This window comes from Pyrgilauda ruficollis, unplaced genomic scaffold (assembly GCF_017590135.1).
Source record: "Pyrgilauda ruficollis isolate IOZ18807 unplaced genomic scaffold, ASM1759013v1 scaffold22, whole genome shotgun sequence".
Taxonomy (NCBI): domain Eukaryota; kingdom Metazoa; phylum Chordata; class Aves; order Passeriformes; family Passeridae; genus Pyrgilauda; species Pyrgilauda ruficollis.
In genome coordinates, this window is record NW_024521428.1 from 1,823,311 (window position 1) to 1,837,800 (window position 14,490).

The window sequence follows — 14,490 nt, forward strand, 5'->3', positions numbered from 1 at the left end:
ACTTCTGTTGACACATGACATATTTTGCTACACACAAACAATTCAGATTTAAATTTAAAGAAATGCTATTTAAGCCTTTCTGTATTTGCCTTAGTGTAGAACCTCTCATGTAAAACCCCCACTTCTTTTCCAAAGGGACAAGTGAATTGCCTCAGCTGTTGAATTCAATTTAACCAGTCACAGAATCTTGTGCATTGGAAGAGATGTCTAAATTCAGAGTCTGAACATTTACCCAGTGGTGCCAAGTCCACCACTAAACCATGTCCCCAGGTGCCACATCCCCATGTCTTATAAATACCTTCACAGGTGGAGACTCCACCACTTCCCTGGACAGCCTGATCCAGTGCTAGACAATCCTTCAGGTGATGAAAGTTGTCCTAATATCCAATCTAAACCACCCCTGGCACAACTTCAGGCAGCTTCATCTCATTCTATCACTTGCTGCTTTGGAAAAGAGGCCAACACCCAACTTACTACAACATCCTTTCAGGTAATTTTAGCCTCAGGTATTCTGATTAAGATGTACCACCTTAGCAATGAGGAATCTTGTCCGAGTTCACAGAGTATTCTCATAGAGCAAAACTTAAAAAGAAGCACAGGCTTTGGGAAGAGGAATCACAAACATGTCAGTCAAGAATGCATACCCAGTTTCTGACCTCCTCTGTTTTGCTCAGCTGATGAGGTCTATTTATTTGTTGCCCCCCCCGAATGCTGCTTGGGAAAATAATGACCTGTACACATCACTTATAGTTGCTTATCACCTGCAGTGACCTGCTGGCACCTTTTGTGTGACCTCTGAGGTGTGGCTTTTGGTATGACCTATAGCAAGTAAGAAGCAGAGCAGGTACTCTAGTGCTTAAAAAATCTGGCAGGGAGAAAGAATTCCAAGTACTGAAGTGTTCTAAATTAAAAGAAAGCTGCAAAGTGCCCTGTTGTTAAAACTACTAAGTTGTATATTTCTGCTTTTCCTGGTAAGATAACCTTTATCTTCTTTTTTGCTGTGGCCCACTTCCTAGAGGACAGATGAAGGATATGCTCTTCCTTGAAAGTATTTACCTCTGTCCCAGGAAGGAAGCTGGCAATAAACCAAAACCTTAAGCTTTTTGGTGAGCGCTGTAACCACTAATCTATTTTGGAAGGCTACAATTATAGACAGAAGGTGGGCAGCACTGTCATCACCTTCTGCTTCTGATTTTAAAACAGAAAAGTTATGACTGTATTTGGCAAAGTGTCCAATGCTATCTTTGTGCATTAGCCATATTCGGAACACGCCTCCTTGAACAGGCCCCTTGAGATTTAAGGGGTGGAGAAGAGTGCTCTAAAAGACAACTTCAGCTTAATCCCTCCAGCTCTTTCTGCATTTGGGGGTAGAACAGAAAAACTGACTCCTCCAGAGGATGATTCAGAGAAACTAAATTTAGGTACTTGCTCTGAATCACTCCCTACTTAACCTGGGGAAGCATCCTGGAGACAACTGATTCCACAGGCAAAGGTTATGCTCTGTGACAGTTCCTCTCTCAAGATCCCCTCAATTGTCAGTACTATTCTCACTGGCTTCTCAACTCCACCACAGTTTAGGCAGGAAGTTGTTGCTTATGCTCAGATACCTGCAAGGCACAAAGGGAGGCACATTGAAGATCTCCAAATACCTGGTTAGGAGCTGCCTAATTTCAGAATTTAAACTGCCCAATCATTAAACAAATAGACTGATTTTTAGAAGTTATAATCCACCAACAGTTTTATAAATTGTTATTGACTTCACTGAAGTTAAGATGCAAAGCTGGCACTTGGCGACTATTTTAGATTTAGCATTCCATCAAATTGCACCATGATTTTCCACAACTTTAAATAAATTTAGAGTTGTTTGTTGCTTTTTAAACAAAAGACATAATAATTATAAAGGGAAAAAAGGTCTTTATTACTAAATATATTCATACAACACTTTTTGAATCATAAATCAGTATGCTTTGAAATTGTGGTAGCACTTTGTCACTCTTTAAATACTCAAGACTTATCGCTTTTTCCAGGTGAATTTCCGCCTGGGTCCCTCTTGACCAGGCTTTTTTCGTTCCTTCACACGTGGGTCAACTGTTAGTAATCCAGCTACAAAACACAGAAAAGCACCCATTTATTTACTGCCACTAGTTAATATTACAGGTATGCTACATGTGAGTAAAATAACTCTGACTTTCACTAACAGTATGATTTGTAGGATCTAGAGGGCTAAAGGTTCAGAACCACAAAACACTGAGTGTCATCAGATCCTCTAACACTTTAACTTCTCTTTAGTTACTGAACTTCATCCATTTTCCTTCACACACCACTAAAATAACCACCTACTGTTTTTTATCTAGCCATATTACTTCGGCCCTGAAAGCAGTGGTCTCCAGACTTTTTTGATCATGCAGTCCTAACAGTATTTTTGAGTGTGTACTCCCAAATATATGTATTTATTCACTTATGAATTATATACAGCACATTCTTATTGAATCCCAATAGATCAGTTGCACATTTCCCATTCTGAAGACCACTGTTACGTGGTATATTTATATGTAAGTACAAATACATTTATACATATCACTATACTTAAAAGTATATTTCGCAATGTCCCAAACACGCTCACAATTACTGATCTCAGTAAAGATATCAAACTCATTACAAGGTCTGTTTACAAGGGTTTTCCCAGCAAGTTATACTTGCCAGTGTTGAAAAGGTACAGTCAAAGAAACTTGCTGCAAAGCATGAACACAGCTTTTGTTTCATGCCTGGCAAGAGAGTGAAAAAGATCACAGCTGTTCTGCCACTAATACAGGCAGGTATTCCTGCTACTAGTCCAGAAAGAGCATAGTTAAAAGCTCACTGTTCATAACACTGTATTTGCTGAAACAGCATAGACATCTCATCACCGAGAAGCACCAAATCCTGCAGTTATCTAAATAAATCCTATCTTATCATCCTAGGTAACCTGTAAACACTAAATGCTGCAAGAGAGGAAAGAATCTCCCTTGGTTTGGCTAGCTGCGTGCAGTATGCTGCTCTCTCTTCAAAGCCAACATTGCTCATTACTCTCTCTTCAAAGCACACCCTCCAGCGTTTATGTTGGAGAAGAAAACTTTTTAAAACATGAACAAGATGTGACCAGCAAAATAAAACAAACCACAATCTCGGTATCTTACAGCTCACTAATGTCTGATCCAGATTTATTTAGTAGTGAATACACACTCATGTTTTGTGATTCTATGTTGAGGCAATATAAGCTGGTTAATAGACCTAAAAGAGGTCATGAACAGATGGAAAAACGCTTGAGAAGTCATCCAATATGTACACAGAGGATGCTAGGAAACAAGTGAAAACAGTCTATAAATCAATGCAGATCCCTTTCATATAATATACGAGGTTTCACTGGGATTATTTACTCAAATCTGATCCTTAATGATCCTTGTATTAATTCTGTTAATTACCAGAAACACATTAAGAAACATTGAAATAATTTCAATTCCTACCTTGCCTCATGAATTCCACCTCCTTTTCTGTCACAAAACTCCTTAAGGCTTTTGCAGAGGCTAAACGTATTGCTCCAGCCTGTGCAGATCTTCCTCCACCAGAGACTGTGCAAACCATATCATGTTTTCCAATTCTGCCAAGAAACTGGAAAGGGAACAATAACTGTTCCCTAAGGGGAAAAAAAAAGGAATAAAAAATAAAAAAATTCATGTGCATAAAGTTCTATGCTATGCATATTTCTTATCACTGTATATTAAAAAACATAGTTAACTTTTGGGCAGAGATCCAGAAAGAAATTCATATCTCATCCAAATCAAAAGGAAATTAGCAGCTAGGAGCATATTCCAACTGCCAGTGGTACATACTTTAAGTTCAGTTTACTACTACTTTTATTCCACTACTTCTCTAAGGAAGCCAAGATCCGTCAGCTCTGGATATTGAAATTGAGCAACCTCTCCCTTTATTCTTGAGCTTAAAAATCGCAATACAAAATAAAAATAAAAATCACATTAGGAATAGAAACTTTATGCCAGCCTAATGAGAAGTCTTCTCTATATCAGACTGTGCACATTCTCCAAAATTTGAAGCTTTATATAAAAAGCCTCACCTTGTTTGCTTCCACTGTGTTACTGTATACCAGAGTAATTACACATGCATGCAATTTGCAAATGTCTTGTGAAACACTTAGAAATGATAATGCTTATTATTAATTTTTAAAATAAATTTCAAGCCCTTTCTAAGGGGACTAAAATTTGAACTATTAAAACAGTCCATGCTCTCTGTTTTCGCATCCCTTCAGAAAACGTGAGGCAAGGAGCACAGAGCAAGGCTTGTCTATCAGTAAACTCCTGAAAATTAGGAGGAAATGCAAGACATATTTGTATGAAACAGATAGTTATACAGAGACAAGAACATAGAATCAACATAGCATCAACGTGTAACTGTATGGCATTACTTTTGCTGGAATAATTTAATTACAGTAAAATACAGCATTTCATAGTGCTCTCACCTGTCCTGCAGCACTGGGAAGTAATGTAAAATGTCTATTCCATTCACTGTAATTTTTCCAGTCCCATTGTCATAAACTACTGCAGTAGCTGTGGCAGTTTTTCTTTTACCTTAAAGGAATTAAACCACAACTTTTATGAGGCTTCGATATTCTCCAGAACTTCAAATGCCCAAGTAGTTAAGCAAATCTCATCACATTCATACAGTGCCAGCTGTTTGGTTTTACAGGCCGACGTAAGAAAAAAAAATGCAAACAAAGAACAACTATCTTTCAATATATTTTAATCAATGTCTGTTAAGTGGAGGAGAAGTCTGTGTTGGGAAACCAATCTCCTTCAGCACAAAGGAAGGAAGCAATCATTCTGATAAAGGAATTATGAAACAAATAAGATATTCTTCTTCATTTTGGGGGTGATGGGGCACAAACAAGACTGGATTTGAACTTATTAAACCTGGTGGCTTTTCTTAAATCACATGGGTTGCATGCTCATCAAACTTCATTAACTACTGTTCTGAAGATACTACTGAAAACCAGCGCAAATTAAATCATGGTTTGCTGCTCTCACATCTTTATTGTCATGTAATCTTGAAGACAAACCATGTAAAGCAGCTCTCTGGCCATTCTGCCCCTCAAATTCTCTGTGACCTTTGTTCTTATTATCATCTGCTGCATTATACCCATCATCTCTAAGATTCCTCTTAAATATACAGCATAAAGCGTGTGTGCACACATGCTTTGTCCAGAAAATCATCAGTATTTTCTACACATTTTTTCTATGCAATCACTCATGTCCTATATCCTATATTGCTTTCCAGCTGTGTGTCTCTCCAATGAAAACATAACAGCCCATGTTTAGAAGATTCAGAGACCTTCATGGCTTTTGTCTAACATCCCCTGCATCTCGGTATGAATGATCAATATCCCATTATCCATCTCTGTCTCATATTTAGAAATTTCCTCTTCACATTTTCCTAGGTGTTTGTAAATATCCAAATGCCTTGCTATTTATTCTTTGCATCTTCAAAGTTCCCCTTTGCTGGACTGCCTACAAAAGGCATGATAAAGGTTACTTACGAGTCTAAGCATGCCATTTTTATACTAAGCAACAACACTGTTACATCCATGGAACTATTCAAATTTGTTTGTGCAGTCCTCCACTCTTTATGTTCAGCAGTCAGCTCTGCCCAAAAATCAAAGTCCTTTTGTATCCTACAACCTGTAACCCAATGGGGTCCTCTTTACAGAGCTATCACTGCATAAAAATACATATAAAAAAACAGATTATAGGAGTCTGGGCCAAAAATTTGTACTTTCTGACCAGTCCATGTCTTAGCTTGGTGTTCCATAACATCACTAACAGCTATACATGCAGTATACATATAAATGAGCATATAAAATGAAGTAGTGACATTTTCAGCAGTGTTGTACATTATATAAAGAAAGCAGTGTGAAGAGGAAAAAAGTCTGCATCGTTACAAATCAACTTGAAATGATTACCTTCCCCAGTGCTGAAGGCAACTCCTCGCTCGTCATGCTGCAAGGGCTCAATAACCACTTTCAGCATCTGCACAGGAACTTCTTTGGAAAACTTCTGTATATACTTCTCCTCGATGTCAGCACATGGCAATGCCACCAATTTTTCTAAGAGTTGAATAAATCTTGAATACTGTAAGACAACAAGACTTCATTAAAGTATGCAAGTGTAATTGCATTTGCGAAAACTTTCTATTTTTATTTAATGGATCTTTCCTACTTCACTTTTATTGATGATTTCTGACAAGATGACACTTTTGCACCTACATGCTGATTTAAGAACAGCATGCAGTTGCATCACTTTCTGTGTGACTAAAGACATCTAGCTCTTTCTTCAGAAAACAGTTAAACTTTACTCCAAAGCATAGCCAACCCCCTTTTAATAAAGAATTACTATATTAGAATTAAGTTTATCTCACTTAAAAAAAAGGAAAAAAAAATTGGAGGGATATCTTAATTATTTTATTATTGTCTTATTAAAATAGGAAAAGATTTTCACTTGCTTTTTAGTAAGCCAGCATATTAACTGATTTGGAAATAATTTTGACTGAACTGAATCTCATAAGTGATTATATTTCATAACATATACAAAAAATGCCTATCTTTGGCTGTTCAAGCTGAGTTACTTTAATGTTTATGATTTCCTTTAAAACTGAACAATCAAGGTATTTAAAAATTCAAGAGATACTTGACTTAAAGGGCAACCTCTTGAAATAAATTATCCTTTGCTACTGTGTGGTTCTCCTTCCCCCTTATACCTCCCTCCAAAGTTCTTCAACATGTGATTAAAGAGTACACACCAGTGTGTTAACCCATTTGTATCAAAAGCTGGGATGTCCTGTTACCAAGTGTTACTGGCAGGAGCTCCAGACAGCTGTCACCAGATATAAAGATATCATACCATCAAAAATGGATTTTTCACATAGATATCATAACCTGATTTTTCAAGGTTTTTTTTACTTACAAGCAGTTATTGCAAGCATTTGTTCTCTCTTTTACAGGGGTTTTCTCTAGCACAAAATTACTACTTTTCTTCTAACTTAATAGTAGTCCCTGGAACTTTGACACCACTTGAAAACTATGTTTACCTAACAATATGACACAGACATGTGGTAAAGCCTTTGAATAGCAGAAATATGGAAATAAAAACATATGAAATTATAGAGACTATAGAAGTAGAAAGCTTCCAACAGTTTTCACTTGGAGAGTGCAAGTGGAAAAAATTCAATAACTCTGATTTTGTTTAATAATGTAAACACCACTGAAATTTTTGTTGCAGTGGTAAAAGGTAAGAATCTGAGCAGAAAGAATGGCAGCTCATACTGAGACATTTCAAATATATTTAAACAATGTATTTTACTATAGACTCAGGCTTTGTGGTCTTACATGGGAGAGGCCAGTATATAGAAGGGTTTAGTGTAGGTTTTTTGTTAGTTGGGTTTTTTCTAAGTTTATTGCAATGTACTTTTACAGAGGTAAAATGTACTAATGTACAGAATGTACTAAAATCAAGCAGTGAAGGACACCAAACTGTTTGGTTGTACAAGCAGACCAGCCACTTAGAGAGGAAAAATTCCAAATGAAGGAGCTACTGAAAATGCTGAAGTCTTAATGGCTTCTACTGTGAGTAAGGTAGAAAAAGTCTCCTGGGTATTATCAGGAGGGAGAATTTACAACAACTACTTATAACTTATGCTTATGGACCACAAACTGACTCAAGACCTTTTCACAACTCCCACAGACAAGGAAGCCATCACATGCCACTGCTCCAGATGACAGCTGAGCAAAGGGCATGTTTGCTGCTGTTATGCTATTTTTGCAAAGCTGTTGTTCACAGGACAGACAAGATTGAGGAACACTGCTTCTAGGTGAGAAAACACTTGGAATGTTCAGAAAAATAGAGTTACATTCTCTGGTACTGCCATATTCAAGCTTCCAAAAGCTGGTCACATAGACTGAACCTGCTGTTACAAAATCTAATGCTCTACAGGGCACTGTAGGGAAAAGCTCTGCATGAAAAAGAAGTGTATGACTATTGGGATGAATAGTCTTACCCCCAGAGATAGATGTAAAGGATGACTCCAAACCTACAGAGTGATACAGTTTGCAGACACTGAGGAAACTGCAAACTCTCCTCTCTCCCACCATATTCATACCAAGGAAAATATAACAGGAGATATCTGTATCAAAGCACAGATCTATACTGCTTTTTGTCTTGTTTTTTTTTTTTTTATTTGATTGTGTAGTCAGCCACTAAGAAAAAGGGCTCCTTATTTCCAGTAAGCCATCTGTGATTTTTCTATCATTACCATGTCATCCTTAACATTAAATAACTTAACTCTGTGCAGATTTACTATTGTACAAATCCATTGTATCTCCCCATGTTGCATATTTACACCTTGTCTACAATTAGTAACAGCAGCTCTAGCCCTATTTTTCATCTGCAAGCACAATAAATGACCATTTATTTCTATAATAAATTCTTATAACCCATTCCTGACCACATAATTAGACAACAAGGAATGAGTGCTCTAGATCTCACAATGTTGACAGGAGAAAAACTAAATTATGGTAATAGCAATGGAAAGTCCTTAAGAGTGTTGAGATTTTTTTTATCTCGCACAATACAGAACAAGTCACTACAAAACAACATGAATGTGACAGTGCTGTGAACACATACAGACTTCATCAGAAGACAGAAAACTCTTTTGAAGAGCACCTCCTTCTGCATAGCACCTTTCCAGTATCCAAAAATGCACCCAGAGTCCACACTTTTAAGACATGAGCCTCCTTAAGATTGGGAAGATTAATTACTTACATCATCATCTGACACTTTTTCTAACAACATTTCTTCCAATTCAATCTTAGTCAGCCATCTGCTGCCAGCCAGGTTTCTGTTTAAAATATCACATATATTCTTCCTTTAATTAACCATGCAATTAGAGTTACATCACAAAAGACCACACATTCAGTCACACTTCATTCAGAAATACATTTTCCATTACAAATGAATGCAGATCCCATTCCTATAGTAAACATGAGAAGGCCTACGTTGATTTTAAAAGACTTGCCTTTTGAAAGGTATGGTAACTTCATGTATTGAATTAACCACATGACCATTACGAGTATCAGCTATGCATTATTCATATTATTGAAGTCAGACATTGAGTTAGAGTAACACTGTAATAGGAAGTGATCTTCCACCCAGTGTATGACTTACTTTTAAAAGCCTGCTGCCAGGAAAAATTTGGTTACTAGCAGCAAAGGGCAAAATCAAAGGCAGAATGTTAAAATCAAATTCTTTTGCCACTGGTCTTTACTTTCCTGATCAATATAAGGAACGGCACTAGCAGTAAGCACAGTCAAAGTACTAACGTAGCAGTGACACCCTGTGTTCTATCTACTGTGTAATCTTGAGCTGCTCAGCACAGTGACTGCACTGATGATAGCAAAAGCAGAAATTTCTAAGAAAACAGCCTCATACAGAGATGCTAAAGCAAAGAAAAACCAATGCTTGAAGTAAATCTTTGAAATATATATTATATGAAGTGACCAACTAAACAGCCATAAAAATATATAACATTATTAGGCAAATTTAAGGCAAAGATGTAACTAGCTTCTTAACTCCTCAGGATTTTTAGAAACAGTGTTTTCAGCAGCATGGAGGAAGCTGTGATTCAGTAAAACACTCCTTCTGAAGGTGTTTTTAAGGAGTACTACTTCTCAAGCATGCATATTAATACTTTTCTGAGTCAGGACATGAGAAAGGATTATTTAGAAACAAGTCAGATTTTAACACTAATTTTAAAAAGCTTCCAATCTTGACAGACTGAAGTATATACATACATTTACATACTGTTACTTGCTACTGCCACTGTAGCTGGCAAAAATTTCTTGCATGTGAAAAGCTCAGTAGTTCAGATCAGGTCCTAACCCTACAGTTAATATTACAGAATGCATTCACAATAGATTATTTTCTGGGAAAAAAACCCCAAACCAAACTCCAAACTCCATGCCTCTCAAAGCAAAAAGACCCAGCCCTTCCCACCAACCTTCTACCTATACGTAGGAGATAAATTATCCTATCCAGACTAATCTCAGAGGAAGTACCATATCGAGGTGAGAAGTAAGTATCAAAAATTCTTTAAATTCTCTGAGCTTTACAAACCTAACAGGGAAAAAGCCTTTAATCTCTGACTAGCTTTAGGTCGTTTTTCACATCAGTAAATCCACTGGCTGAGCTCTGTAAGGAGTCAGGCTATTTTTCAGCAGCATGCAGCAAGAAACTAAATTCATTTGTTTTCTTGTCTGCTCAGAACCTAACACAAATCTATAATAAAACATTCTGTGGGTCACAGAATGCTATTTATATCATGAAGAAACATGAACTTCTGTTATTTAAGAAACTGAAATAATCTCAGCAAATTAATTCTTTCTCTTCCTTAACATAAATAATAAATGGCTGAAATGAAGCAGTGACAAACCAACACGATGTGCTCCTGGAGCAATGCATAAATCTGGCTAGAAAATGCACAGCAAGAACAAAGATTAAAAACAACTTGGGACTGGGAAAAAAGTAACTATACAGAAAAGCTGTAAATGTCTAAACCAAAACTTCTTAGCTGCAGCCATTTCTTTTAAATACTTGCTTAACTTAATTTTCTAATATAAAATCCTTGCAGAAATCTCAAAAAAATCAAGACTATGTCTAAGAGGTGCAAACAGCACCTAAAAGCATATCCTGACTGGATACACCTAGAAACCAACAAATGTAGATTTCCCATAGATTCTGGTTGGCATGGAGCTTTTCTGTCCAGTGGCTAACTAGATGAAGAGCTTGCTGTGCATACCAGGGAAGTTAAACAGAAAAAAACATACACTAAATTCAACTACTAATAGTGGTGATAATTAAAGAAAACTAGCCAAATGAGCTTTTCTAAAATTTCTAGGTTTTGATAATTTCTGTTCAAAGCCAACAGAAGAAGAATAGTGAAATTAAGTATTTTGAGACTCTTATATTTAAATATTGGTAAGCTAAAATATTCAAGAACTGTAATTAAAGACTATTAAAGAGCTCAGCCTAAGGTCTTGAGACTTTAAAAGCAGGAACAATGTAGTTGGTACTTTAAAAGCCCATATTTTTTTATAAAAAGTTTACCTCTTTTTTTTTAAATGCTTTAATAAAACACATAATTAGAAAAAATCATACAGAATATATGTTATATATATATATATATATAAAACATTCATATATACGAATACACGTTTTATAATGAAACATAGAATTCTGGATATTTTATGTTTATTTTCAAATCACACTTCAGAACTTTTATAAAGCAAAGAATACTGAAAGAGCAGAGAGAGTTTAAAGAGCAAGAGAAGTAGATGGGGTTTCCCTATTCTAACAGTGAGAAATGAGTGCACCACACATATCTGGTAAAACTTTTCAACATGAAATTACCATACAAATAATACACAAGGAATAGAGCAAAAGCCTGAAAAAGTGTTTGTGGAATAGAAGGCAGCTAGCGTGGGGAACTACCAGAAGTGCCAAAACAGAATATGAAAGCACATTAAGAAAACTACTACCAATATTCACTCTTAATTGGAAGCTTACCTTTTTTCCTTCTGAAGAGGAAGGCCTTGAGCTGTCTGTTGGTCTTGATGTTTCTGAACATTCAGAAATTTTTCATATGTTTCCTTAAATGTAAATGGAAGAAGTATTTAAATAGAGTTTTTTTTCATTTAATATTTAAATTTTGCTACTTAAAACACATGTTTAAACAGCTTTATTCTTCAAACACTTAAAATACAGAGATCAGAAAACAAGCAGAGCTCTGAGAATAAAAAATCATGTGCAATTCAAAATGATTGATTTTGAATTCTGCAACAGTGTTTGTTGCCTTCTTACATGTGCTTATAAAAAAAAATCTCAACTGTATACAGAAAGACAACTATATTTGTATAATGAATGCAACTCCAAACCATACTGCACAATAATTTCATCAGTGCATTCACATTTTGGTTTGACTTCCTCAAAATACTGACAAGGTTTAAGATGTATTTAATTTCATTTAGTTAGATTTTTGTACATGCAGAAGTGTCAGATTTACTGGTGGTCTGTATCAGTCACAACTTCTTACCTTACCCTGGCATGTCTACATGGATACAAAGTTGCACATTTATCATAGTAAGCATTTCCATTCTTTTAACTATGCAAATGGACCTACTCTGAATTTTCACTATTTTAAAATAGTTTTCTCAAAATTCTTAGCTATGTTATAATTTTCAAACAATGGTGTGACAGTGATTTAGTACTCCAAGAAAAAAGAAAAAAAAAAGGGAAAATACTCAAAAAAGTCACAGTAAAAATACTACAGAAGAAACACATTTTAAATGAAGTATTTTTAGGGGTTTTTTTCAGTTCAGAAACTTATGAAGACTACTTCTTCTAAAATATAACTTATAATACTCTTAATTACAAAAGTGATCCAAATGCTAAGGTAAATAGGATTGTTTGGAGAAATAATTATAAATTATATTGAAACAACAGGACAGTTGTACTGCAACCAAGTACTTCTATGCCAAATAATTTACTTTCATTTAGGAGTGAAATAGAAAGCTTATAGTCACTTTCCTATACTGCACTAATATGAGTTTTAGCAAATACTACAGAGAAACAATAGCGTAAGAATTAATGGGAACAAGAAACAATAGTTTGGGGATTTTTATTTGTATTACTTAGAAAAAAACAGTAAAGAAAGAAACATGAGATATCTCTGTGCTGTCAGATATTAACTAATGAAATATTAGTTCTTAACATAAAACTGGGATTTATAACAGGATGCAGTGAAATATCTGCAACAGCTTAAAAATAACCAAAAAATAGAAGCCCCTTGCTTAGTTATAAACACCTACTGTTCATTTTTTCACTAATACAAAATACACCTGCACACACACTAAAAATATTTGTACTAAAAATGTATGAACAAAGAACAGATTGTTATCTGAGCTGCACTCAAAGCATTTAAATAGGGACAACTCACTGAAGTCTCTGACGTAGGTCACTGATGACATTTTTAATAGCACAGTGGAACAAAATATTTTTTAAATAATTCCACAGTTAAAAATCTTTAATTACAAAATAGTTCACTTTTGAGACAGCATGAGAATTCATATATTATAGCAGTAATACTTTCAGAAATCCTTTATCTTTCGTGAGGTAATTGTGTCAGATAGGAACTAGGAAAAATTTTCAACTTAAAAAAAGTTTATTTATCCACAAACACAGGCATAAAACAGCAGAAATCCTATTTTCAAGTATTTCCAAACCTCTCAAATATAACTGTAGTCCTCTAAGGAAACAAGATACAGTATCACTACTGTGGGCAAAATTTATGTCACATCACTCTAGTAATCTTAACAACTCCATTCAGAGCTGACCATTAGGCTTCAAAAATTATTGCCTATACATTAAAAGCAGACACAGTTTGGGTTAGAGAGCATGAGGTGCATCTGCAACAAGCAATTTTTAGGTATCTGTAATTAAGACATGGTAAAGAATGAGTATGGAAGCTTCTGCTTGGGACCACAGAGTGAGGGAAGAGAAGGGGAAGAAGGGCTGTGTCTGTCCCTCAGCAAACTGGGAAGAGCTCAGCTGGAACAGATTCAGAGATTGATTCTGATGAGCTCCATAAGTTTCTGCATTTGGAAGAAGTCAAGCCAGGGACACAGATGATATTTTGGTGTCAGATGGTCAGAAGACATACTGGGTTATTAGGTCTTATAAATGTGTATGGAGGTTTCTCACCTCACTGCTACTCGTGACTTACCTCTTGCCTTCAAAGGCAGAGGGTGTCACCACTCTACCTGCAAAAGCAGTCTCCTGTCTGCCTCCTCACAATCACCCATCCTCCTCCAACACATTCTGGCATACATATTTATTTATTGGTATGGTCAGCAAAAATACATGAACAGGAGCTCAAAACAGCTACAATACAGTTCCTTAGAAAAGGACACAGGGAGGTAATCACAGCTGTGACCTTAAGACAGACTGACTACAGTCAGAATTGCTTCTAAACAGCAACTCAAGTATTTTCAGGTAACATGACACAAGTTAGAAGAAGACTTAAGGATTTTGTCATATTTGGAAACGATTGATAAACACAGCCAAATAAAATGAGATATGGGTTACCATCTACCACTTTTTAGCCTAAGAAATTAATTGTCACTTACAATAACAAAAAGGTTTAGAACAGCAGCAACAATAAAATTTTCCTCAAGACCCTCCCTAGGTAATCCCAAAGAACACCAACACTCCACAGCCTGTTTAAGTTTTAAGAACGTGCACTTTTAAGAATTAAACTTATCTCTTTAAACTGTTCTAGTTAAATTACAGCAATCATGTCTATTCAGACAAAGAACCCTTTACACAGGAGATGAAG

The 14,490-nt window shown here is 35.8% G+C and overlaps 1 protein-coding gene across 1 annotated transcript in view; it reads right to left on the reverse strand.

Annotated features, from left to right (window-relative positions):
* Positions 1-1,897: 1,897 nt before the first annotated feature.
* Positions 1,898-14,490, reverse strand: part of MRPS9 (mitochondrial ribosomal protein S9) — a 34,080-nt gene continuing 21,487 nt past the window's right edge. Inside the window, exons 6-11 of the mRNA XM_041468589.1 lie at positions 11,664-11,746; positions 8,865-8,940; positions 6,011-6,179; positions 4,514-4,622; positions 3,504-3,673; positions 1,898-2,103 (exon numbers count right to left, since the gene is read on the reverse strand). Coding sequence (XP_041324523.1) covers positions 2,012-2,103; positions 3,504-3,673; positions 4,514-4,622; positions 6,011-6,179; positions 8,865-8,940; positions 11,664-11,746 — 699 coding nt within the window. The 3' untranslated portion in view covers positions 1,898-2,011. The remainder of the gene's footprint in view (positions 2,104-3,503; positions 3,674-4,513; positions 4,623-6,010; positions 6,180-8,864; positions 8,941-11,663; positions 11,747-14,490) is intronic.